This window comes from Martes martes (genome assembly GCF_963455335.1).
Source record: "Martes martes genome assembly, chromosome: 13".
Classification (NCBI taxonomy): domain Eukaryota; kingdom Metazoa; phylum Chordata; class Mammalia; order Carnivora; family Mustelidae; genus Martes; species Martes martes.
Window position 1 is genome coordinate 68,861,321 of NC_137901.1, and position 27,610 is coordinate 68,888,930.

Genomic DNA, 27,610 nt, shown 5'->3' on the forward strand with positions numbered 1-27,610 from the left:
TCATGAAAATACATGTAAAAATTTTCAAGAAAACATTAACAGATCAAAGTCAGCAACACTTAGGGTGCCTGGGTGGCTCAGTGGGTTAAGCCTCTGCCTTCGGCTCAGGTCATGATCCCAGCATCCTGGGATCGAGCCCTGCATCTGGCTGTCTGCTGGGCTGGGATCCTGCTTCCTCCTCTCTCTCTGAATGCCTCTCTGCCTACTTGTGATCTCTCTCTCTGTCAAATAAATAAATAAAATCTTAAAATAAAAATCAACAACACGTGAAAAAGATAATATATCATGGTCAAGTGGGGTTTATCTCAGGAATACAGGTCTGATCTAACAGGTGAAATCAGGAAAACCATATGATCATCTTAACAAATGCAGAAAAAGCATCTGGCAAAATTTAACCACCCTTCATAATAAAAACTCTCAATAAACTATGAATAGAGGGCATCATTCTCAATCTGATACAGGGTATTTACAAAAATACTCAATGTGAAATACTGACAGCTTTTGTTTTCCCCCTAAGACTGGAAAAAGACAAGTATGTATCCTCTCATTACCTCTATTCAATACTTCATTAGAGATGCTAGCTAATGAAGACAGAAATAAAAGCCTACAGACTGGAAAGGATAAAGTAAGTTGTCCTTATTTGCATATGACAGGATTATTTATGCAGAAAACTCTATGTAATTTTAAAAAAAGACTCAAACCATTAAGTAAATTTAGAAAGGTCACAGAACAAAAAGTTTCAGTTGTATTTCTATATACTAGGACAAACAGTGAATGGATTTAAAAAATAATTCTATTCACAAGAGTATCAAAAAAAAGGTCTTTAGGAATAAATTGAACAATATATATACAAAAATTCTATGCAAAGTTATAAAACACTGAGAAAAATTAAAGAAAAACTGCATAAATGGAGAAGTGTATATTCATTTATGGAAGTCTCAGTAAGTTTGAGATGTCCAATCTCCCCTAAACGTCTATATACATTAAGTGCAATCCCAAACAAATAAAAGAAAATCCCAGGAGGAATAAAGTTGAAGAACCAATTTCAAAACTTGCTATAAAGATACAAAAACTAGGAGAGTAAGATAATGGCATAAGGATAAACAAACAGATAAATGAAACAGAAGAGAAAGTCCAAACATAGATACAAACTTATAAGAACAACTGATTTTCAGTAAAGGTGCCAAGGCAATTCAATGGGGAGATGAAAAGTCTTTTCAACAAACAGTGCTGGAAAAACCTGAAAAACAGAAAAAAATAATCCTTGGCTCTTACCTCATACCATATACGGAAAAAATTCAGGATGATCACAGACCTAAATGTAAATGCTAAAATTTAATATAAAGCTTCCAGAGAAAATGTTGGAAAATATCTTTCAGGATCCTGGCAGTAGGCAAATATTTTTTAGAGAAAACCCCCAAATCACTGATCTTTTATGATTAGAAAAAAATTTGATGAACTGGACTGTAACAAAAACATTTCTGCTCACCAAAAAATACTGTTAATTTATCAATATATATATTAGCTAATATATAGATCCTCACCCTGTGATCATTTCCATATATATATAACCACTTTGCTCTCAATGAAAAAAATACTGTGAGAAAATGAAAATGTAAGCCACATTACCAAAAGACAATGTTCTTCTTTTTCCTTTTTTTTAAAGATTTATTATTTGAGAGACACAGAGAGAACATGCTAACATGGGGGGGGAGGGGAAGTGGGGGAGGAAGAGAGAATCTCAAGCAGACTCTCTGCTGAGCTCAGAGCACAACACTGGACTTGATCTCAGGACCCTGAGATGATGATCTAAGCCAAAACCAAGAGTCAGATGCTTAACTCACTGAGCCACCCAGGCGACCCTGGAAAAAAATATTTTCAATACATATATCCAACAAAGAATATATAAAGAACTTTGAAAAATCAATAATTTTTTAAAAAGACACAAAACCCAATGTTTTTTAAAAGCTAGGGTAAAGAACTGAATAGACACTTCACAAAAGAAGATATACAATGGTCAATAAGCACATGGTAAAGGTTGAATCAGTCAAAATCTGTCTGGAATTCAAAGAAAAAAAATTAGCTCAGACTGATTTCACTCAGAAAAGAGGAAAAGCAGCCTAACCTTTAGTCAGATAAGGACAGACACAGAGAAAGCCACCTACAAGGAAACATGGTTTCTCCAAAGGCCAGGCAGCAGCTGTAAAATGCCACAAGGGCCTCTTTGGAGTGGTTACTGCTTCTTTACCAACAATGCCCTAGACAAGCTTTGCTGTTTTCACTTATTCCTGAGGGTACATATAACTGTACTTGCTAGTGAACCCCACTTCTCATCCCTCCTACCTTTGCCTCAGAAATAGCAAGCAATCCAAAACCAATCCGTTTCTCTTTCCCCCCTTCAGAATCCTTTCATAGGATTCGAACCCTACAAATTCCTTTCCCTCAGGAACAGCACCATTCTAGAATTCCTCTGGAATTCCTTCCTTCAAGGCAATCAATCTGACTTAGTACTACCAACTACAGGATTTTGATCCTGGCTGATTAGGCCTTTAAAAATGCTCCATATTATTAGTCAGCAGGGAAATGAGATGGCACTCCATGTCCACCAGAATGGCTCAGTTAAAAAGACGGTCAAAAACCATAAGAGAGGGGCGCCTGGGTGGCTCAGTGGGTTAAGCCTCTGCCTTCGGCTCAGGTCATGGTCCCAGGGTCCTGGGATCGAGCCCCGCATCGGGCTCTCTGCTCAGCAGGGAGCCTGCTTCCCCCTCTCTCTGCTGCTGCTCTGCCTACTTGTGCTCTCTCTCTCTCTGTCAAATAAATAAATAAAATGTTAAAAAAAACAAAAACAAAACCAAGCATAAGAGACTCTTAATCTCACAAAACAAACTGAGGGTTGTGGGGGGGGGTGGGTAGGGAGAGGGTGGCTGGGTTGTGGACATTGGGGAGGGTATGTGCTATGGTGAGTGCTATGAACTGTGTAAGACTGATGATTCGTAAACCTGTACCCTGGAGAAAATAATACATTATATGTTAATAAAAAGAATTAAAAAAAAAAAAAGACAGTCAAAACCAGGTGTTGAAGAGGGGAACAACCAGCATTCTACCTGCTGGTGGGTGTAAAATGATGTGACCCCCTGTAAGAGGAAGCATGTCCCCACCTGAGAGCCAGAGTCCGCTTCTAGGTATCCACCCAAGAGAAATGAAAACATAACCTGCTTAAATGTTCATAGCAGATTTACTCATAATGGCCTCAAACTGGAAACAACCCATATTAAAAGGGGTGAAAATATTGCCTTATATTCATTCAATACCACTCAGCAAAGACTGAACTCCTACCTAACAACAAGGGTGAATCTCAAAAACATTATGCTCAACTTTAGAAGAAGCCAGACACAACAGAACACCTACTGTATGATCCCATCACTTAAAGTTCAAAAACAGGCAAAATTAACCTGGGATGACAGTAATCAGAGCAGGGGTTTACCTATGGTGGTGGATGGGGGGGGGGTGCAAATTGACCAGAAGGGGGCATGAGGGAACTTTCTGATGGAAATGTTCTAGACCTTGAATGGGCTGTTGATTATCCAGGTATACAATTTGTGAAAACTCACCAAACTGTTTACTTAACATCTGTGCCTTTCACTATTAACTTTAGCTCAATTAAAAAAAACAAAAGACAAATCAGTCTTGTCTCATTCTCAGTATACTATTTCACTGGTAGGTAAAGAAACTACCATTTTAGTTTTATTTTTTTTAAACATTTTTATTTATTTATTTGACAGAGAGAGAGAGAGAGAGAGAGAGAGAGAACACAAGCAGGGGGAGTAGGAGTGGGAGAAGCAGGCTCCCCGCCGAGCAGGGAGCCCGATGCGGGACTCCATCCCAGGACCCTGAGATCATGACCTGAGCCGAAGGCAGACGCCCAACGCCTGAGCCACCCAGGTGCCCCAAGAAACTACCATTTTTAGTCATAATTCATGAGACCCCACTATAAATTCTGTCCATATTCCTAAAATATTAAACAAATACCCTAAGAATTATGAAAAGATAGAACATATATATTTTGGGGGAACTCTGATTTGCTAAACTCCAAACCGAACCTATGAATATCCATTTACTGTAAGAGTCACAAATCACTAGGGATTGGTGGGGAAGGCTGATATTTTGTACTGCCATTCTTCTTGTATTCCACAGGAATTATCTCACTTTTCATGACAACCCTATGAAACAGGACTATTATATCAACCCATCTCCATATTACATCTGAAGAAGTAGGCTCAGAGAGACCAAGTGGCCTACGCAGGGTTAGGGAGCGAGCAAGCAGCGGATCAAGAGTCTGAACTCAGGGCTCTCCAGCTTCCCAGTTAGGCTCCCCATCACTCTGCTCCCTCATGAGCTGAAGGCAGGAACCTAAAAAACTTCGGTTTTCTAAAAAGAGCCAACTCAACCAAAACAAGATTAAATCCAGATCAGGCCAAATCCAGATCAGGTCCTGGTTCTCCCTCAAACCTCCTGGCCAGACCCTGTCTCCAATTCACCCACCACCCTTTTTTTTTTTTTTTTTAAGATTTTATTTATTTTTTTGACAGACAGAGATCACAAGTAGGCAGAGAGGCAGGCGGGGGGTGGGGGAGCAGGCTCCCCCCTGAGCAGGGAGCCCAATGCGGGGCTCGATCCCAGGACCCCGAGATCATGACCTGAGCCGAAGGCAGAGGCTCAACCCACTGAGCCACCCAGGTGCCCCACCCACCACCCTTTTGTCTCAAGAATGATCCCCAACAAAAATCCTTTTGGAAACACCTCTTGGCCATTTTGAAAGAGCCCTCAATATTTTTTTAACATATACTGTATTATTTGTTTCAGGGGTACAGGTCTGTGATTCATCAGTCTTACACAATTCACAGCACTCACCATAGCACATACCCTCCCCAATGGCCATCACCCAGCCACCCTCTCCCTCCCACCATCCCTTCCCTCCCCTCCAGCAACCCTCAGTTTGTTCTCTGAGATTAAGAGTCTGTTATGAGAACCCTCAACTTTTGGAAAATCCCTGTGGCATGCCAAAATACAAAAGAAGTAACAGAGTCAATCATGACTTTGCAGAAGAAATGAAGGAGTGCGTGTGTGTTAAGCAGCAAAGCCATTTTTCCAATGGAATCTTAATCAGACCTCAGTACAGAAAGTAGGTAAAGGTGAAGTCACTCTCTTTGCAGAAGGGGCAGAGGTAAATGCTATCCCCTTGCCAGCCTCCAATTCCCCACAGCTACCCCGAAAAAGCTTCTCCTTCGATTTTGTGTGAAGGACTCTCAGAGTTCTGGCTGATCCCCTCAGATTAGCATTCACACTCTTTCGAAGTCAAGACCACTGCACCTTCTCCCAGCGTGCCTCCCATGTCCCTCCCTCTCGTCTCTGTCCTAAATTGATGGGAACTGTTCTCAGGCAATCTCCAAAACCATCACTTTGCTAGTTACATGCACCTGCTCAAACATTTATCTGTTATCTTTTTTATAGGCTCAGGCAATCCCCTCAGTCTGGCTCTCCTAATCCTGCCCACTCCTGCCATCCATCCTCACCCCAAGGCTCACAGCATGCTTTCCTCCAGGGACTTTCATTAGTAGCTCTAGAAGAACTCAGGGCTGACCTAAGTGAGTACAAGCGGATTTCTTCTCTGGAAGTGTCCTTCAATTGTTTCTTGTGTATCAGTTTTACTTCCTCACAAAGATTCGAAGTTTCTACAGAGTCATCAAAAAGATCTTCTTTTTCATCTAGCAGAAAGTCCCTGGTGTCAAGGAGATGTGAATTTAAACTCTGGCTCTGCCACTTACTGGTTGCTTTACATGGGGGAATCATTAGTCACCTTGAGCCTGTTCTCTTGGGACTGCTATGAGAAGGAAATTATTAATGAAGTTGCTGACGTCACAGGCGAATGAGCTTATGTATTTGTTTCCCTTCTCCCATCACAGCATGCCCACCACAGGGGCAGACATACAGTCGGCGATGAATACTTTCTTTGTTGCTTTCTGCCAACACGCAGCAAGGACCTGCTATGGGCAAGTTTGGCTCTGTGGGAGCTAAAAAGACGTAGTTCTGCTCCTTGCCCGTCTTAAGTTTGCTGACAACTGTATTTCAAGACTTCAAAAAGCCAGGTCTAGCAGAACAGGAAGCAAGCATTTCACGGAAATCACACTCAAGAATGCCTGCCAGGGCAATGCAAGGTCCAACCACACTCTGATCCAGAAAGCTAATGGGCAGCCTTCATGGAGCTCACACTGGCTTGCACTGAGGTCAGGGGCATAGAACTCAGGCTGTTCTGAAAGCATTTGCAATAAAGATGAGCAAAAACTTTCCCAGGGGAAATACTGGCTGGCGTTTCCTGCTAGATGAAATCAATGAGCCCACATAATTGAAAAACCAGGAAGAACCAGGGCCTAGGAGGCTGGGAGGCTAAACACCACCACCAATGGCCGTGTGGGGAGCAGAAGCCCAAGAAGCCTGCCCAGACAGGAGTGGCACCGCATACCTGTGAAAGCGTGCTGCTCTCGCATTGAGAACACTTTCCTGATGGTGCCATCGCCAGAATCTTCTCCATGTGTGGAAGGCTGCAGGAAGGGCTCTCTGCTGGAAGTGACTCTCTGCTCTGGACCGCAGCCACTAGTGAACAGAATGACCTTTATTTGTACTTCACATTTAAAAAAAAAAAAAAAAAAAAGCGGGGGGGCACGGGTGGCTCAGCAGGTTAAGCCCCTGCCTTCAGCTCAGGTCATGATCACAGGGTCCTGGGATCGAGCCCCACATCAGGCTCTCTGCTCAGCGAGGAGCCTGCTTCCCCCCACACCCCGCCTGCTTCTCTGCCTACTTTTGATCTGTCAAATAAATAAATAAAATCTTTAAAAAAAAAAAAAAGACCTTTCAGGGTCACATTCTAGAGGAAGGGTTGCTTTCTACACTAAACTGAGAAAATGATTAAAATCATTATTTTTAATCTTTATCTACATAATAGGTGAAAAATGAAATATGATGGGTAAGAAATTTTTACTCTAATTAAAAAGTTTAAGCATCTCTTTACCTATTTGTGTGTGTGTATACACATGTGTATATATACGTGGATGTATCCAAATGTTTTGTCCTATGTACTAAGTGTTCATACCCACTGCCTGTTTCACTATCTGACTGCTATTGTTTGACTCAGTGATATACATGGGCTTTCTGAATCTTAAGAAATTTATCAATCCTTTGTCATGTGTATTATCAACATTGTTCCCATGCTATAATATATCTTTTGATTTTGCTGTAATTACAAAAGGCTACTACTATTTTACTATTTATCAGCAGGAAGACAGACAACTGACATAAAATATATACAGGCCTCCATGATCCAAAACTTTGTGGGGATAAAAGCATATATGTATGTGCGGTGCTTTTTAAAATAGGACCTCAAATTCTTTGGATTTCCTCCTTCACTGAGATGTCCCCTCCCCTTGAATCTGGGTGGGACAGTGATTGCTTTGACCAGTGGAAAATGGTGAAAGTGACCATATGACCTACTGGGTCATAAAGGGCCATACAGCTCTGTGTTGTTCACTGAGACACTTTTGGAGTGAGCAGCAACACAGGAAGTCTGACTCCCCTGAGGCCACTATGCTCAAAGGCAATCCAAGCCTCTTGGAGAGGCCCAATGTAGGTTCTCTGGTTAACAGTCCCAGATGTGCCCAGTCTTCACGAGTTATTCCAGTCCAGGAACCAGCCATGTGAGTGAAGAAACTTCTAGAGAATGCTAACCTCCTGCCATTAGAATCTTCCCAGCTGAGGCCCCAATAATCATGGAGCAGAGACCAGCCATTATTGTGATGTCTTGTTTCAATTTCTGACCCGCAGAACCCATAAGTATAAAGGGTCATTTGTTTTTATTTTTTTTATTTTATTATTTTTTAAAGATTTTATTTATTTATTTGACAGACAGCAATCACAAGTAGGCAGAGAGGCAGGGAGAGAGAGAGGGGGGAAGCAGGCTCCCTGCTGAGCAAAGAGCCTGATGTGGGGCTCGATCCCAGGATCCTGGGATCATGACCTGAGCCAAAGGTAGAGGGTTTAACCCACTGAGCCACCCAGGCGCCCCAGAACCCGTAAGTATAATAACACGGTTGTTGTTTTAAGCCACTGAGTTCGGGGTGATTTTTTTCACATAGCAACAGATAACTGAACAGTAAGCATATGTGTGTGTGTGAACATATGGTATACATACTCCCACACACATGGAGGAAAAAAGATACCAAATTTACTCACCAAATGTAATTTAAGATTACGGGTGTTTTAATTTTTTTCTCTTATCTCTTCCTACACATCTCAAATTGCAATGTCTATATATTGCTTTTGGGCATTTATATTTTCAAATGTAAATAAAAGTAGAAGCAACAGTATAACGAATCCCCATGAACTTAACATCCAGCTTCAATAACTGGCAAACGTTTTGCCATTCTCTACGTATTACTTTTTAAAAAGAAAGAAACCCACAATAAATAATATCTTTATCTTTTCCTGAAATAGAAAGAACTGATGTTCTCTTTAACGGACTTGATGTTCTCTGATGTCATCTCCTTAGATGACATTCAGATGGTTAGCAAAAGATCTGGGGAAAAAAACCAAAAAACAAAAAAAAACCCCGGAACTAAGCAGGGCTCTTACTATTTTTCAGACCTTCTATATGATGCAGGCCATGCAAGAGCACTGTGGAGAGATAAGAACACTGACCTTTGACCTTCCACCACTGCTGGGCCCCAGGGTCAGGGGCTCTTTTTCCAGGGGGAAAATAAGAGACTCTGCTTCTTTTCCACCTTGAATAAACACAATCTTTCGACCCTGGCACTCATTTTCCTTTTCTAAATGGTCTCTACCTTCTGCTGAGCTTACATTAAATGGGCTTAAGAAACCAAGTGGCAACGTCCTTTCAAAAACAGTCACATCATCCAAAGGAATGTCAAAGAACGCAGCAATTCTAACCATTTTCCAGGTGTGGAAGGCAAGCCATGCCCTGGGCTGGCACCGCCCAGATGCCAAGAACAGAGATGATCCTTCGGAAAAACTCTGTAGCAACCCATGGCAGTTTATCTGGCTGTTCACTCGTTTGTTCATTCAGTCATGTAAATATTAGTGGCACCTACCCTCTGTCTACACAGTGCTAAGGAGAAGAGAGAGACAGGGTCTACCCTCAAGTAGCTCACAGACTGGCAGGAAGAGGGGCTGGGAAACACCTAGGCACAGAATACACTGACAAAGCCACACAGGGGGCCGGGGGATGGGGTAACACCAGAGCCAAAAGGGTCAAAGGGACAGAGAACTGCACGTACAGTGAGAAGCACATTCAGGGAAGGCTGGCAGCTTAACTGGCCAGAGCACAGCTGTGAAGGAACGAAGAAGTAGGTAACAGGAAAGGGTACAGAAATTAACCAGAGGCTGGCTCCCACAGGATTTTATACACCTTACTAGAAAATTCAGATTCTCTCACAACACTAAGAGTAAACAGCCAAATTCTTTAGATTCTCATGTTAGACTCTAGCGACAGATGGAGGTGGGGGTGGGGGAGGCAGGGGTGTGGCTTTCATCTCCCTGTTTCACCAGGGAGGGCCAAAACCAGGCCCAGGCAGCATGCTAACCCCTGCAAGGCCCATGCAGACACTACCAGTTGAACACAAAAGCCCCCAAGCCTAAAGGTGGCCTCCAAATCCTTCTCGGTTCAGCACTCTAGACAGCTGCCATCATTTGAGCTGGCCTGCAATATAGCACTTAATTGCCATCCTGGGGCTAAATTACAAGGCCTGTGGGAGGAGGAATTTTGTCTGCTTTCGATCACAGCTATAGTCCCAGTGCTTAGCACAGTGTCTGAGGCACAGAGGCTGCTCAGCTAGTCTTTCCTTCTTTTTTTTTTCTTTATATTTTTATTTGTCAGAGAGAGAGAGAGAGAGAGAGCGAGCGCACAAGCAGGAGGAGCAGCAGGCAGAGGGAGAACCAGACTCCCTGCAGAGCACGGAGCCAGATACGGGGCTCGAGCCCAGGACCCTGGGATCACGACCTGAGCCAAAGACAGATGCTTAACCGACTGAGCCACCCAGGCGCTCCTCAGTGAGTCTTAAACGGAACTGAAGCCAGGGCTCCTGGCTGGCTCAGTCAGAAGAGGATGTGACTCCTGATCTCAGGGCTGTGAGCTGTAGCCCCATGTCAGATGTAGACATCACTTAAATAAAGTTTTCTAAAAAATGGAACTGCATCCTTCCTCCATCTGCCTTTCCTAGTTTGCCAGCCTGATCCCCGTGTCCTCCCGCCTGCTATGGGTACCTGCCTCACACCGTTCAGCACTGAGAATGTGGCACTATGTTCTACACTTTCCCCAGTATTTCCTAAAGGCTGGCTAACTAACAGAGTAAATGAGTAATGACATGAATGGAATGGCTGCTTATTCACAGCACGTGAAGGAAGGCGGCTGATGCAGACCTTCCGGTATCACTAGAGGGAACTGGAGGAAATATCTTTGAGTTTTTCACAGCAGCACCAAGACCTCTTAGCAAAGGTCTTTTCCAAGAATCTTTCCAAAGTAAATGGGTCCAACAAGGTATGCCTGTGGAGTTACTCACTATGAACTTACTCCATACCTGCTTGTATCGCCTCTTCTGAATATACTGTGACCATGATTTGATACACTTGCGTAGCAATGTTATTCTGAAATAAAACACATAACATAACACATACTGCCTACTGCATGTCCAGGTTTGGGTTTTAAAAATGTTTGTTTTTAAGGCCGAAAAATCTGGGTGTAGTTACATCTTCAGCATTGAAGGCACCCTGTCAGTTTCACTCTAGGACAGGGGGAAAAAGAACCTATCGCTCAACACAACATCTGTCAGCCACTGATTTCGGACTATGGCTTGCCCCCAAATTTTGACAATTTTCTTATAAACCTAATTAGACCACCAAGCACAGTGTCTCTGGAACCTAGGTAATATGTACGAAATCCCCTATCATGAACTTTCTGGTTTTATGACCAAACTCTGGGGCTTGTGTTAGGACCACCTGGGTCTGTGACAAGCTCCTTCCACCAAAGTGATACCCAGAGTGAGAACTGCCTTCAGTTCTGTAAACCAGGACTTAAAATGATTGACCCTAATAACTCCAAATATAGTTAAATATTGAGATTCTCACCGACTCATTAAAAAATGCTCCAAAACGGGACCTCTATGTGAATTCAATTGATTGACTTATTGGCTGCAGGGAGGATATATTGAATATTTCTGGCAGGAAGAAAGTGAAGAGTAGTTACTCCTGAAGAGTAAGACTAAGGGATCAAAGGGAGGGATCCAAGCAACTTTTATTTTTCACTTTATACCTACCTTCCTATACACTGAGTTTTCCTTAGAGACATGTGGTGCTTTTATTTAAAATTCGGGACACTCTCCACTCTTCCAGAATAAGCCACTTGCCTAAGCCTGCTTTTTAACACTATCAGTGCTTGAATTCTAAGATGTGAATGTCACTAAAGCCTGAAGGACTGAAGCAGGGAGCTAGCTGGCACATTAATTCTAAACTATGGTGACCAAGAACCAGCACAAACATCTCTATTCTACCTCTCAAGGAAAACACAAGCTTAGGAACCACTGATTTACAGCAGGGCCTTTCTGAAGCTGGCCAGCACTGCATAGAAGGGTAAGTGCTCTCTCCTAGAGAACAGTCAGTCAGTCCCTGGAGAGCACAAGGAGAAGGCCCAAGCCCCTACCTGCAGTGGTCCCAGGCAGCACACAGTGAGGGAAGCTGCGCTCTCTCTTCCCTCTGCTCAATCCGAGACTGCCAGAGGTCCCAGAATCTGTGCAGCAGCTGAAGCAAGACAGAAAAGAAATGGAAGTTTAATTCTTTTTTTTTTTTAAGATTTTATTTATTTATTTGACAGACAGAGATCACAAGTAGGCAGAGAGGCAGACAAAGAGAGAGGAGGAAGCAGGCTTGATCCCAGGACCCTGGGATCATGACCTGAGCTGAAGGCAGAGGCTTTAACCCACTGAGCCACCCAGGCGCCCCGGAAGTTTAATTCTTAAGGCAAAGGTGAAATGATCTCTCCTAACCTATTAGCAAATCCTTGCCCCGAGAGACTATCAGCTCCCACAGAGGAGGAATTATACCTCAATTTGGAGTAGCCAACAGATAACAGGCTTACAAAATAATTGTGGCTAAGTTATACGGAGCTATTCTAGGCCAACATAAAAGGCAAAAAGATGAATTTCCCCATCTATGGAAATCAGAATCAAGACACTGAAGTTATTCCTCATCTGGGCCTCATAGAAGACAATGCCACTTTGTTTATTTTTTATTTTTATTTTTTTCTAAAGATTTTATTTATTTGACACAGAGAGAGAGCACAAGTAGGCAGAGGGGCAGGCAGAGAGAGAGGGGGAAGCAGGCTCCCCGCTGAGCAGAGAGCCCGATGCGGCGCTCGATCCCAGGATGCTGAGACTATGACCTGAGCCTAAGGCAGAGGCTTAACCCACTGAGCCACCCAGGTGCCCCTTTTTAATTTTTTTTTTAAAGACTTTATTTATTCATTTGACACAGAGAGAGAGAGATCACAAGTAGGCAGAGAGGCAGGCAGAGAGAGGAGGGGAAGCAGGCTCCATGCTGAGCAGAGAGCCCGATGCAGGGCTCGATCCCAGGACCCTGGGATCATGACCCGAGCCAAAGGTAGAGGCTCTAACCCACTGAGCCACTCAGGCACCCCGACAATGCCATTTTATTTTTATTTTTATTTTTATTTTTTAAAGATCTTATTTATTCATTTGACAGAGAGAGACATAGCAAGAGAGGGAACACAAGCAGGGGGAGTGGGAGAGGGAGAAGCAGGCCCCCCGAGGAGCAAGAAGCCCGATGCGGGGCTCGATCTCAGGACCCCAGGATCAGGACCTGAGCCGAAGGCAGACGCCCAACGATGAGCCACCCAGGCGCCCCGACGATGCCATTTTAAAAGTTAAAACTGATCTTATCACCTCTGACTGCTCCTGATGTAGTCTTGCCAAAAAAAAGTGCTTAACTTCAATCTAATCAAGCCCTTAGATCAAACTTCTAATTTATAGGAATGACATTTAAAAAAGGAAAAAATCAAATGACATCAAATGGAAACAGATAAACTGAGAATATGGAATATTGTATAATGCCAAATAGCTGGCCTTCCTTTTGCAAAAATCAGGGTCACTGAAAAAAAGAAGTATACATTACACTAAGTGAAATAAGCCAGGCACAAAAGGGCATGTAAATATGAGATCCCTGAAGTGGTCAGGTTCATGGAGACAGAAAGGAGAAAGGTGGCCGCCAGCTGCTGGGGGGCAGGGGCGAGGAGGAGAATGGGAAGTTATTGTTTAATGGGGACAGAGTTTCAGTTTTGCAAGATGAAACAGGTTCTGGAGATGGATGGTGGTGAGGATTGCACAATGTGAATGTGCTTTGTGTCACCAAACTGTCCTCTTAACGATGGTTAAGATGATAAATTGTTATGTGTATTTTACCACAATTAAAGAATAAACATATTTAACAAAAGAAGTGGAAGGGGGACACTGTTATTAAGAGCCTCATAAGACATAACCAGATACAGTAAGTAATCAGCCCTTGGTTGAGTCCTGGTTTAAAATGGAACATTTCAGGGGCAACTGTGAAAATTTGGATATGGGCTGGGTATTAGAAAAGATTAGGGGGCATCTGGGTGGCTCAGTGGGTTAAGCCGCTGCCTTTGGCTCAGGTCACGATCTCGGAGTCCTGGGATCGAGTCCCGTGTCAGGTTCTCCGCTCAGCAGGGAGCCTGCTTCCCTCTCTCTCTCTCTCTCTGCCTGCTTCTCTGCTACTTGTGATCTCTCTCTGTCAAATAAATAAATAAAATCTTTAAAAAAAAAAAGATTAGGGAATTACTGTTCATTTTGTTAGGGATGATAACGATACCGTGGTTATGAAGGAAAATGTGATTTTTGGACAACGCAGGCTGAGATGTTTAGGCATAATGTGTCACGATGTCTGTTACTTACTTTGAAATGATTCAGCAAAAAAAAAAAGTAGTAAATATTAACAATTGGCTAATATTTGAATTGAGATGGTAAGTATAAGGTGTTTATTCTACTATTCTTAAATTTTTCCATACGTTTGAACATTTTCATAATGAAAAACAAAACAAAACAAAAAAAACCATCCTCCTGCACCCAAAAACATGATCTATAAGTAGAGATAGAATGTTTGTTGCCCTCAGGTAAACCAACCACTGAAGACAAGAGACTTACAGTGCAAATACAACCAAAGCCGCCTGGAATGCAAAACTCAAAGTGTACTCCAAAGGTCAGGGTTGGAATCCACAGTCCCTGACCTCTGAGTCAACTATCAAGTTTCTTAGCAAACAGATTAAAAAACGGATTAAACTAGGAAAAACCAAGGGTTCCTCTACCAGCTGGTAGGGGTAGCCAGAGAAAATGGACACTAAGGTTTTGGAGTCTGAAAGGTTTGGGCAAATCTCGAGGCACAAAGGTTAAAAGAAAAGATAATGGACATGAGCTTCCTCCATACAGATGACCCTCACCATGATGTCATGCTGCTGGTGAGCGAGGTTCTTTCTTATTTGCTGGAGATGGGCCTGGGTCACATTGTCTTTCAGGGCTCGAAAACAGAAGTGCTGTGAATAGAAGGAAGGACACAAGCAGTTACAAATCAGCAGCATGTGTACCAGGAAGAGCAGCACCCGAGTCCAGTAGGGAGAGGCCCGGGCACGGATATTCACAGCTGCTCCCAGATCCCGGAGTGTTTCTCTGCTTTAGGATTCACCTGGGAGTCTGATACGCAGTAGGCACTTAATACTTATTAAGTATTAATAAGTATTAATAAGCTGTTGAACTGCTCCCTGGCTATCCACCAATACTGCCCAGGAACAAACACACCATTGCCTCTGACCAGGAGAGATCCCCATGGCCCAGACAGGAACACGACAGACAAAGGTTAAAGACATCAACTCTGCCTCTCAGGAAAAGACTTTTAGATGATGGCGGTTTTTTTTTTTTTTTCTTCTTTTTAAAGCCATGTTGGCGGTGGCGGTGGGGAGGGTGGCCCAGTGTGCACACTTATGCAATTCCAAATGTAGTTTTGCATGAGCAGAATAGAAGGAAGAGAAGGAAACCTTGGTGAGTAGGGGGGTTAGGGCAGTGGCAACACGTGTGGGACTGGTTCCAGCTCCATCTATACTGCCTTGCATGTGACCTAAGCAAAGCCTTTTCTCCAATGCCCTGGGTTCCAGTCTTCTTTTTTTTTTTTTTAAAGATTTTATTTCTTTATTTGACAGACATATCACAAGTAGGCAGAGAGGCAGGCAGAGAGAGAAGGGAGGAAGCAGGCTCCCCGCTGAGCAGAGAGCCCCATGCGGGGCTCGATCCCAGGACGCTGGGATCATGACCTGAGCCGAAGGCAGCGGCTTTAACCCACTGAGCCACCCAGGCGCCCCGGTTCCAGTCTTCTGAGACAGAAGTGAAGCGATCAGGGTTTTTCATATTGTGCTCTGTAGAACCCAAGGCCCCTGAATGTGTTTGAAGACCTTCTCATGTGGTGAGGGTCGGGGAAAGCAGGAGTAGAACAGGACTAGTCCCAGACCCTGCTTCACCCACAGCATCTCTACTTTGATCGATTTTACAGATGAGGCTCCCAACATTAAAAAGGGAGTCCGCCCTGGGGGTCATGAGTTCGAGCTCCACGTTGGGGGCAGAAGTTACTTAAAAAAAAAAAAAATGAAGGGGGACCTGGCTGGCTAAGTCAGTAGAGCACATGACCCTTGATCTGAGAGTTGTGAGTTCAAGCCCCATGCTGGATGTAGAGATCAAGTAAACATAAAATCTTCAAAAAAAAAAAATAAATAAAAAGGAGGCCGACATGTGGGGAAAAAAATGCAGGACTAGATCACCTCCAAGATTCCCTTATATCTCCAGAACCTTCTGATCCCACACCATGAACCTTTCTGATCCAAAATGAAAACAGGGACACTTGCAATAGAACAGGCCTTCATGAGTGAAGCTAATCCCACAACCAGATACACCTGAACAGCCCGCTGTGTGCCTGGGTCCTCCAAACGTGAAGGCCTGAGCAAGGCTGCTAAGTATGGCTACTCTGTGTAGACAGGCTTTCTATTAAAAGGTTACATTCTCCTTATCACATACTATACAGTTTATAGAGTGATTTCTCCCCCCAGTTTCTTGAACATGGTACCTTCACAACTTAGGACTTTGGCCAGTTATGCTGTTAAATATTAAACACTAAAACTTCGGCAGTTCCTGCAAAGAAAAAAAAAAGAGCCTCAGGAGGTTTCCACACACTTACCAGCAAGCTGTGCCTCCCGTGTTCTTCCGCCACCTTCCACCGGGCTGCTTCTTCGGCACACAGCAGCATGTCTGGCAGGGAGTGAAGGCCCCTCATCTCAAAAATGTCCCCACCCCCGCACACTGCAATCCTAGGGACCCAGCAGAAGGGTCTTGGCTGTGGGGGTAATAGGTGGGCTGCCGTCCACCTCTGTCTCCTCCTGATGACCCAGAGAAGAGGACGCAAAGGGAAACTGAGTTGCTTATCGAACAGTCGGCCTTGCCTTTCTCCCCTCTGATGCCCATTTGATGACAGGCAAAACAGTTAAGATAAATTGCCACAGATTACAGTAAACATTTCCAAATCATGCCATCTAAAGCACTCCTGTCTTCCTGCAGCCTCTGTTGGGTGCCATAACCCAGTCCAATGTTTCAGGTAAAAACCTTGGATTTATTTTCGAACCTTCTCCTCCCACTCCCTCCATCTACTGGGCTGCCAAGTCCATCTGCTCCCCTCTGAAGTATCTCGGGCTCTTCTGTCCCCACGCCCGATGCCCCGCAGGACATCTGACTCGCCCCTCACACAGACTGGTGAGAGCCTTGCGTAACTGCTCCCCCTGAGCTGGCTTTGCCCTGTAACCCAGTCTGTCCCCTCACGTACAAACCTGCTGCATCACTTCTCTTCTTACACACCTCCAGGGGTTCCCCAGTGCCATCAGGAGAAAGCCCAAGCTTCCGACCACCGTACTCAGGGCGCTACAAGCTGGCCCCAGCCCACCTCCACCCGCGCTGCCCTACCGCCACCTACGCCCCTCAACTCACGACAGACCCCCGTCGCTGTCCCTGGGTCTTTTCCTCACCTCTACCTGTGTAAATGCCATTCCTTCCACCTGCAACACCCTCCCCAACTTCTCTGCTAGGTGACCTTGTCACCCTCTAGAACAAAGCTCGAATCTGCACAGTAGCTCCCGCAGGACATGATACGGACCTTTATGACAGCACTTTCTGCACCACATTGTAAAGCCCTGTTTTCATGTCTCCTTACCCCACAGACAACCAACTACCGTTCACCTCTGAGCTTCCTTATATTCCAGAACTTAGGCAGGAGCCTAAAACAGCAAGAGTCTGCAGAACAGATGAACGTGTGGATGGACATCAAGGGTGGTCCAAATCTACACAGCTGGGCACCTACTGTAGCACGTGTCTCGTGCCAAAGGCCCAGGTCTAAAACTCCCAGCTCGGCCCATGATCAGCCATGACTTTGATAATCATTTAAAGCCCTGAATCTCTGTTTCCTCATCTGTAAAACGGGGATAGGGACATCTACTCCATCGGGTTATTTTGAGGATTAAAGAGATAACGCATAACGTTGCATGTGGTAAAAGACAATGGAAGCTATGGTCATAACGTTAGGGCTGAAAAAAAAAGACTACCTAGTGGGTAGAAAAAAGCAACGAAATGACAATGTAAAATTCAGGACAGTGGGATTACCTCTCTGAAGGGGAGGAAGGAATGCAATCAGGGAGGAGCAGACAGGGTATTAGCAATGTTCTAATTTTTAAGTTGGGTGGTGAGTATATGGGTGTTCATTTTATTACTATTCGTTAAACTTTAAATATATGTTATACATACTATTTTGTAAGTATACTTCCAGTTAAACAGAAACATTTTAAAAAGAAATCCACAGACATCAGGACCACCTTCTATTGTTCAGTAATGGTTTCCTACATATCCCCAGCCCTTTGTCTTACAGGCTGCTGAGCTCCCCAGAGGGCCCTGCTGTGGTGGTAGAGGAGGCTGGGGGGTGGGGGGAGGGACAGATGAAAAGGATACAGTGTTTCCAGTGAGTGAATGCCCGCCTCAGAGCCATCCTCCGGGCCAGCCCCTCCACCCTGGCTTGTTGGGCATACAAGCTCTCCTTCCGCTCCCAGGCCCACTGCCAGTCACAGAAGCATGTCTGGAGCACAGTGACCCGGTGGAATTGCTCAGCCATCTCTGCAACAAAGAAAATCACCACGTGCTGCCCCCTGCAAGGTTGAGATGAGCTGGAAGCATCTTTCAGATAAGCTGTACCCTACTACCGGCAGACAGCAGGGATTCAAGGCTGTTCTTACAAAGCATCCTAAAATCAGAGTATTTAGGCATGGAAGGGCTATTTGGAAGCCCTTAGTTATACCTCTTCTTTCCAAGAGAAAAGGTCTGTGATTTTAGGGAAGAGATGCTATAAAATCAGTTATAGCAAAGAGTTGAGGCTTCTAGTTAGCTACTGAGGAGCCGGAATGGCAGCTGTTGCTTTCAAAGATGACTCTTACTTTTGACTCTTACTCTTTGTCTCTCGGGTAGGACTTTGGGGAGTAAGGTCAGTGACACAACTTGGTCACCATGCTGGCAAAGGTGTTTGCTAGCTTTCAGCCAGGCTGATCCTGGCTGCCAGGGTCCCCTGCTTTTAACACTAATTAGCCAATGGTCTGATGAACTTACTTAAGTCCAGGAAGTGGGAGGGAATTGGTCCTAGAATTCGATGCTGAAATGAGAGGCACATTAGTCTGCAGCTTATCACACTAAAGAGCTTAATGTCTTCGGCTTCCAGGCTTGGGCAACCAGACAGTGGGTCTCTGGCCGTTATCCTCAAACATACACATTCAAACTCTCCCAAGAGACAGTGCTGACCTGGCAACCCGGGAGGTTTCTGCAGGGAGCCCGAGGTGAAAGCCAGCGAGCGTCTAGCACACTGCTTGACTCACTTCTGTGTGGGCTCCAGAAACCAAAGTACAAAAAGTACCAACAATTATGACCTATGTATTATCTCTTATGAACACTAACTGGGAAACTAAGCTGTAAGAATAGTGTTAAAAAAAAAAAATCAGGGATGCCTCGATGGCCTAGTTGGTTAAACCTCTGCCTTGGGTTCAGGTCATGATCCCAGGATCCTGGGATTAAGTTCCATTGGGCTCCTTGGTCAGCAGGGAGTCTGCTTCTCCCTCTGCTGTGCTTGCTCTCACTGACAAATAAATAAAATCTTAAAAAAAAAAAATCAACATCATAAATCACATGGATTGCATCACTGGGGAGACACAGAAACAATCCAAATGTCCATAGAAGGATAGCTAGATAGTATATTAAGGTAGACCATTCCATAAAATGCAGACAATAAAAAAAAATTTATGAAGACTACTTAAAAATATAGGAAATATTGTTAGTTGTGGAGGAAAAAAGCAAGATACAAAGTTTTAAGTATCATATTAATCATCATAGTCACACTACTTATAGGATAATTAAATCCTATTGAGAAAATATACATAATAAATAAAATCTTAAAAAAAGGGGGGGTGCCTGGGTGGCTCAGTCAGTTTAATGTCTGTTTTTGGCTCAGGTCATGATCTCAAGGTCCTGGGATGGAGCCCTGCATCAGGCTCCCGGCTCAGTGGGGAGGGGAGACTGCTTCTCCCCGTCCTTCTGCCTTTCCTCTGGCTCCTGCTCCCTCCCTCCCCCTCTCTATCTCTCAAATAAATAAATAAATAAAATCTTAAAAACAAAACAAAACAAAACAAAAAGGAAAAAAAATGTGTGGAAGAGAAGGCCAGAAGGAAATAACTTAAATGTGAATTAAGGATGATATATGTTTCTCCTTGATCTCCCCCCACCCCGAATTTGTGGCATAATATGATTATATCTCTTCTAAATAAATCTGCAGCACTGGCAGCGCAAGAGTAGAAATTGTGACGTGCCCCTCTGTCTCTAGAGCCTGGGACCTTCTGCTCACCCCTCCGCTGTCTCTTCACTCTTCGGGCCCCCAGGTATTTGAGCCAGGCCTTCAGGGATTTACACTTTTGCCAGTGCTGATGGTGTTTCACTGCCAAGACCATTTTCCGTCTCTCCCTCTGGACCTGCAGGAGCTGTTCCCACCACCGTGACCAGGCCTGAAAACCAGAGAAAAGGAGACGATCAGAGAAGAGGCAGGAAAACAGAGGCAGGGAGGTATGGGTGAGGGAAAAGAGAAATGAAGACTCACTGGAGAAGCTAAAACTGGAAACAACGACGTGGCAATGCTCAAGGAGGATCATGATCTATGGGAATTTGCAGTGAAGGGCTCTTTCAGAAGGGCATTCTACTTCCAGAAAGTAGAATGGATAAAAGAACAATGAATGAAAGAGCAACAAGGGAAAGAAGAATAATAAAATCAACTAGTAGACAAGAGGCAGGGACAACCTAAGGGGTGATATACTTAAATCGGATCTGGGACAGGTGAGGTTCTGCCTTTTCCTTCCAAGTGGGAGTAAGCCTACTGTCTCAAGCACATTCATTTCTTCGAAGAGTTAGCTATGGAAGCTGAGGGCCTACAGGTTTCCCTCAGGACTATCTATAAATGTGCACCCTTAGCAAAGTCTTTGTGTGTGCTTGGCAATATGCATCCCTAATCTGAAGTGGAAAGTCTCAGATGACGACCTCATTATCTTCTTTCCTTAAACCTGTAACACCTCTTCTCCTTTCCTTCCTCTCAGCTGAATACCATTCTTCCTATTTCACCAGGAAAATAAAAGCGATCAAAAGAGAATTTTCGCAAGCTCCTTCCCCATCTACCCACCCACCTGCCCACAGGCTCTGCCTTCTCTCTGGCTACTTTGAATAAAGTGTCCGTGCTCTCTTCAATCAGAAGTCACTCCCAACTATGGACACATCCCATCGTCTCTGACCTTCTCAAGCTTATCACTGGCAAATTCCCCCTTCCGCAATATCGATTTTCACCCTCTACTAGGTTTTCTAAAGCAGCATATGAATGTGCTACTATTTCTCCCATCCTCAAAAGCAAATCCCTTCAGGGATACAACCTCTGATTGGACCCTGGACCTGCCCGTAAAATAGCAATAATCTATGGTTTGAATATGAACTGTACTTTAGATATTATATCAATACTCAATGCCGTGGATAAGATGATATTGTGATTATTCAGGAGAACACCTTAATTTTAGGAGACAGAAGCTGAAGTATTTAGGGTTAACTTTTATGTCTGCAACTTTAAAGCCACTCAGGAAATGTGAGAAATATATTGATATACTTAGAGAAAGCAAATGTGGCAAGATGTTAGCAATGGGTTACACTAGTGACTACAGTATCTATCTTTTCTCTCATTTGGTATTTGTCAAAAATATGAAGTTGGGTGGAAAAGATTAGGGTCAAAGAAATACTTTCTGAAAGGAATAAATCAGATTTTTGAGCAAGCCACCCCTAGACCACTTTGGCATCCAGCTAATTCTCAAGTTCTTTCCTTTCCAGACTCCTCAAAAGAGTGGTCTATTTTCTAATTTCTCTTCCCCCAGGGGGGCTCTCATGAACCCTCTCCCCTTCAGGCCTACTGAAACTATTCTTCCCAAGCCCATCAATGATCTCCACATTGTTCAATCCAAAGGTCAAATCCCACTCCTCACCCTCCCTGACCTGCCAGAAGCATGTCATGAGGCCAGTCTTGCCTGAGGATTCTCCACGCTACCTGCAGTCTCGCCTTTATTCCTCCCAGGCTGGGTCCTGCAACCCCTCTTCTAGCTATGCTTACTCCCTGTGTGCTTTCACGCAGTCTCGTGACTTTAAATGACAACTGCAAGCCCAGGACTCCCAAATTTACAGTTCGGGTCTCGACCCATCCTCCATACTCCCCAAATATCCAACTGCTTCCTGTACAGTTCCTTGGGGGATATTCAAAAGGCCTATCAGGCTGAAGATGTGGCGCTCAGAATGGAGCTCATCTTTCCAGACAAAATTGCTTCTCCCTCCGTCTTCCCCATTTTACTAAATGGCCATTCCACTGTTCCAGTTACTCAGGCCAGAAACCTGGAGTCTCCTTGGATTCTTTCTCTGAAACTTCAGGTCTTAACTATCTATTAGCAAGTCTTGTCAGCACTACCTTCAATGTATACCCAGAATCCAACACCATCTTGCTATCATCCTTTGTAGAATCTCACTTGGGATTTTCTTTCTTTCTTTCTCTCTCTCTTTTTTAAAAGATTTTATTTATTTATTTGACAGAGACAGAGCTCACAAGTAGGCAGAGACGCAGGCAGAGAGAGGAGGAAGCAGGCTCCCTGCTGAGCAGAGAGCCCGATGCGGGGCTCGATCCCAGGACCCTGAGATCATGACCTGGGCCAAAGGCAGAGGCTCTAACCCACTGAGCCACCCAGGTGCTCCTCACTTGGGATTTTCTAATAGCTTCTTGACTGTTCTCCCTGCTTTCATCCTTGATCTTCTGTGGTCTATTCCTAACACAACAGCCAAAACCAGGGATGCAAGCCCCTCTTAGACCCCACAATTTAGACATACGGCTCCTAACTACCTCCGACCAGAGTCACAGAGCCCTTACTTGTTGTTTAAAAAAAAAAACAAAACTGTAAAAATGCCTTTTGGAATAACAGAAACTTGCCTTTTGAAAAGTCTGTGGGATGCTGTTCCACCTGAGATAACAGACACAATGTGCTGTGTTTGCTTGAAAAAATAGTAATAGCGTGCAGGTTAGTGATAATCACAGGATGTGGAACTTCTGCCTTTATACTCTAGAGAGAATACTGCTAATGTCTTCTGCTAAGAATGTTTTACAGTTCTGGACCCCTAAAGTGGAACAAGCAGGTCCTTGAAACAGAACCACCACCTCACGACAATCACACCGAAACCAGACAGGGACATGCGAGAAGGGAGAAGATGAACAAGAAGGGAAATGTTACAGCTGACCTAACCCTAATCAATCAGCACGATCCAAGACCCTGAGACCCTTACTCTGAATTTCACCCTTTAAAACCCCCACGCCTGCTTGCAAGCCATAAGGGAGTCTGGGACTCTTGAGCATTAGCTCCCTGTTCTCCTGGGTAGCACCACACCAGCAAATAGTCTATCTTTCTTCCCTGCAAAAGCCTGTGTCAGTTGTTACTGGCTTGCGGCACACTGGACGCATGAACTCTCGAGTGGTTTGCTACAAAGCCACAGCAATCCTTTTTGGTTTGTTTTGGTTATGTCACTTCAATCTCTCCTTTTTACAGGACAATTTTCCTCCCTGCCTTTTCCCTCTTTCATGCCACCAATTTCTTTGAGAAACTAGGTCATTTATCCTATAAAATGTCCCACACTTAGGTCCGGCCGATTGTCTCCTCAAGGTGTCTTTGCCTTGTTCCCCTGATTCCTCTATTTCCTGGAAACTGATAGAAAGATTCATGTTAGGCTTGGTTGGAATCATGTTCAAATTTCTAGGCAAGAACACTTCTCACATGGTGCTGGGGACCTCCCATTACCTCGCCATCAGGAGGCACATCACAGCTGGCTGCTACAGTTTTAACAATGTCAAGATGATCCTTGGCTTCAGATGTCAACCTGATCCCTCCATTTTATTTCCCTACTGTCCTCCCACTCTGGTTGCTGCTTAGATCCATTTTCTCATTAGGGGTAGCAAAACAGCAAGTTTCTCATTCCAGTACTCCTGTAGCTACTAACTAGAATTCTAAGAAGGCTACTCTCATTAACCCTCGGGTTTTGAAAGATAATAGCTTATATAGGAAAGGCAGGATAAATGCTTGATTTTTGCCTTCACTAATTTTCAAACTGAGTTAATGCTCTAACAACCCCAATATGTGACCAGTGAGTTCCTTCCTCTCCCCTCATTATACATGCATGAATTTTTATATATTTGATGTGCTTTCAATTCACTGCAGTCATTATTCTTCTGGATGTCCCAACTGTTTTATCATTAGTCTAGGAAAGTCCTTTGGCTCCTGAGTCCTTCTGACACAAGCCCATTAACCTTTGTTCATTTCCTCACTCTCCAGCAAAGTGTATCCTAAGCCTATGACGTGGGTGATATGTATATCTTGCTGCAAACCAGGAATCAGCCATTTCTCCAAAAAGCCTCTTTTAGCCACAAAATAACAGAGGCCACGACTTGGGCATTGGGAATACTAAATGCCATATATTCTTCGCTGCTCACTCCTTCTAATTTTTCCATAAATAAAATGAGAAATACATTTCTTTTTTTTTTTTTTAAAGATTTTATTTATTCATTTGACAGACAGAGATCACAAGTAGGCAGAGAGGCAGGCACAGAGAGAGCAGGGGAAGCAGGCTCCCCGCCGAGCAGAGAGTCCAATGTGGGGCTCGATCCCAGGACCCTGGGATCATGACCTGAGCTGAAGGCAGAGGCTCAACCCACTGAGCCACCCAGGCACCCCGAGAAATACATTTCTTAAGGTTAAAAAACATCTTGGTCCCTACCGATATTTACATTTCCAATCTCAGATTATAAGGCTTTTATTTCCTTTCTTTTATATTTGTAATCTTTTCCTTGACACTGAAAATCATGATTCCTAATGACACCGCCATAGTTACTTGTTTTATCTCACAATGTAGCTATAATAGTTTCAACACGACAATTCTAAACCCGCCACTAACAATAAGACTACTGAATGTAGGTTTCAGATTTCCTAGCAGTTCTGTGTGTCCTTAGAATGCATTCCACTAGGGATGAACAGCCAAAATATTGCATTTTAAAGTTACCTGACGTGGGCGCCTGGGTGGCTCAGTGGGTTAAGCCGCTGCCTTCGGCTCAGGTCATGATCTCAGGGTCCTGGGATCAAGTCCCGCATCGGGCTCTCTGCTCAGCAGGGAGCCTGCTTCCCTCTCTCTCTGCCTGCCTCTCAGTCTACTTGTAATCTCTGTCAAATAAATAAATAAAATCTTTAAAAAAAAAAATAAAGTTACCTGAAGTAATTATTTTTTCTGTGTAGTCATGGCTACGAGCTTAGGTTTGTTTCAGTGTGTTTTAAAATTCCGGGGATTGATTTCTCTCCTTTTTGATTTGCTTGTGTGTATTTTTTAATTATATAAAATATTTATATGGTTCCAAAGTTAAAACTGTATAACAAAGTAAATTCACAAAAATATTTTGTTCCCTCCACCCCACTATGGGTAACCACTTTTTGTTAGTTTTGGATTTATTTTTTCCATTACTTCTTTAAAATATAAGTGCACACACACAAACACACCCACACACATAAACATACACCCCCTTTCCTCCTCAAAGGCAGCACACAATGAACCAGAGGGATCCCATTAAGAAGGAGGTGTGATCGTATCACCCTCACTCAAAGCCAGCAGCTTCTCACCTCCACTGGAACAAGAACGTAAAGCCTTTATGGGTGCAGGGGTCTCCTGCCTTGTTACCTCATGACCTAATCCTTCCTATTCTCTCTCTCATGCTTACTAGCATGTCACAAGATATATCAAGTTCGTGAACGGGATGACTCACAGTATCATAAACATGACAACTTTCCCCAATCTAATGTAAAATGTCAGTGCATTATAATAAAAATCCTAGTAGGCTTTGATGTGGAACTTGAAAGTTGATCCCAAAATTAATGAGAAAGAGTAAAGAATAGCCAAAAGGAAAAAGAACAAAAATAAAAAAGATCACCCTTTTCCATATACAAAAACTTAAGAAATAAGGGCGCCCAGCTGGCTCAGTCAGAGGAGCATGGGACTCTTGATCGTGAGTTTCAGCCCCATGTTGGGTATGGAGATTGCTTAAATAAATGCCTGCTTCATTAAATCACAACTAAAACAGTGTGGTATTGGCTCAGAGACAGCAATACAGAGCAATGGAATGGAGAGCCCAGAACAGACCCTTGAAGAAATGAGACCCTGGCTCTATAATGAAGGTAGATTAATAACCAGTATAAAAAAGATAAAGGATGGATGAATCAGCAAACAGTGCTACAGCAATTAATTACCCATATGGAAGATGACCAACTGAGACCTTTTTCACACAATTTGTAAAATTAAACTCAAGATATATTGAAGACCAAACTATAAGATACAAGAATAAATTAGGCTAGATTAAGATTAATAATATCTGCATTAAAAAAAGGCACCATAAGCAAAGCAAAAAAACAAGCTACAGACTGGAAGAAAGCTCCTGTAAAGTACAGAACACTCAAAAGATGAGTAAGCAGAGTCTACAACAATGTCCACAAATCAGTGTTCAAAAAGGAAAAGCCAAATAACCCAACAGAAAAATGACCGAGGGATGTTAACTAGCCCTTCTGTAACCCGAATGCAAACAAGCATCCGTAAAGATGCCGGGCCTCATTGGGAATCAGTGAGATACAAGTTAAAGCGACAATGAAGTTACCACTCCACACACATCTCACTGCTAAGGAGGACCAAGTCTGACCATTAAAAGTGCTGAGGAGACTGAAAGAAAGGGGAACTGAAACATAACCACATGAACTGGCACTGGAAAGCACTGGACAATCTGTAGTAAGGATGGAGAGATGAATACCCAATGACCCAACCATGTCATTTCTAGGAACCAGACTGGAGAATCTCTCAGACTCTTGCACAAGGATCTATGTTTAAAAATGCTCTCCACAGCAGCGTTTGTAATTGCAAAAATGCAGAAGTAATTCGTAGTTCATCATTAGTAGTGGTACTACTACTGAACGAGATCAACTGTGCCTACCCATACAACGGCATAATGCACACGGTTACCCTACAAGGGTAAGCCTCACAAACATACTGCTGCTTCTAAAAAGGAAGCTGCAGAGGAAATGTACAGGATGACATCATTCATAGATCTCCTAAAGACACAAAACCAGAACATTTCTTCTTTGTGGGTTTGTATGCGCGTATTTCCACAAGTACAAAAGACCACGAGAAAATGATGACCTTGTATCTGTGCAGGGCCCACCTCTGAGGTGGAACGGTGGCAGAAAGGGGGAAAGGTAGGGTTTGAGCCATGTCTGGGCAGGTGTGGAGCATGCTAACACCTTTTAATCTAGGTGGGGGTACTTGGGTATCTGTTCATGTTTTTATCAATGTCTTATATTTAGTTTTCTATGTTTTAAGTACATTTATAAAAATTTCCTGTATCTCAGGATGCTCTGCCCTGTCTAGTTCAGAGATGTTTTGAGGGTTCAAAGAAATGCCTTAAGCGGAACTTCTTGGTAAGCCATATTAGACACAAGGCATTATTGCTCATAATCCACACAATAAAATTTGGTCTTAGAGTCTCACACAGCTTTTGGTCCACATCAGTATGATCTTGATCACTCACATTTTTCACTGGATTTGATTCTAAGTGACTCCTGGCTGTTTTATATGTTAAATCCAACTGCTAACCATGAAAACCTGCTATCACTAAAAATATTCAATCAACTCTGTTGCAAGCTTTGAAAACAACAGTCCAAAGGGAATTCTGAAAGTGTTCTAAGCAATAGTAGCACCAGCAGAATGAATTT

The 27,610-nt window shown here is 43.6% G+C and overlaps 1 protein-coding gene across 1 annotated transcript in view; it reads right to left on the bottom strand.

The window, feature by feature from the left end:
• Window positions 1-27,610, bottom strand: part of SFI1 (SFI1 centrin binding protein) — a gene marked incomplete at its 5' end in the record, with an annotated part of 92,227 nt that overhangs the window by 20,411 nt on the left and 44,206 nt on the right. The window contains 7 exon segments of the mRNA XM_080820882.1: window positions 6,521-6,651; window positions 10,644-10,710; window positions 11,762-11,859; window positions 14,588-14,680; window positions 16,366-16,436; window positions 18,177-18,338; window positions 20,107-20,263. Of these exon segments, the coding sequence (XP_080677008.1) occupies window positions 6,521-6,651; window positions 10,644-10,710; window positions 11,762-11,859; window positions 14,588-14,680; window positions 16,366-16,436; window positions 18,177-18,338; window positions 20,107-20,263 (779 nt within the window).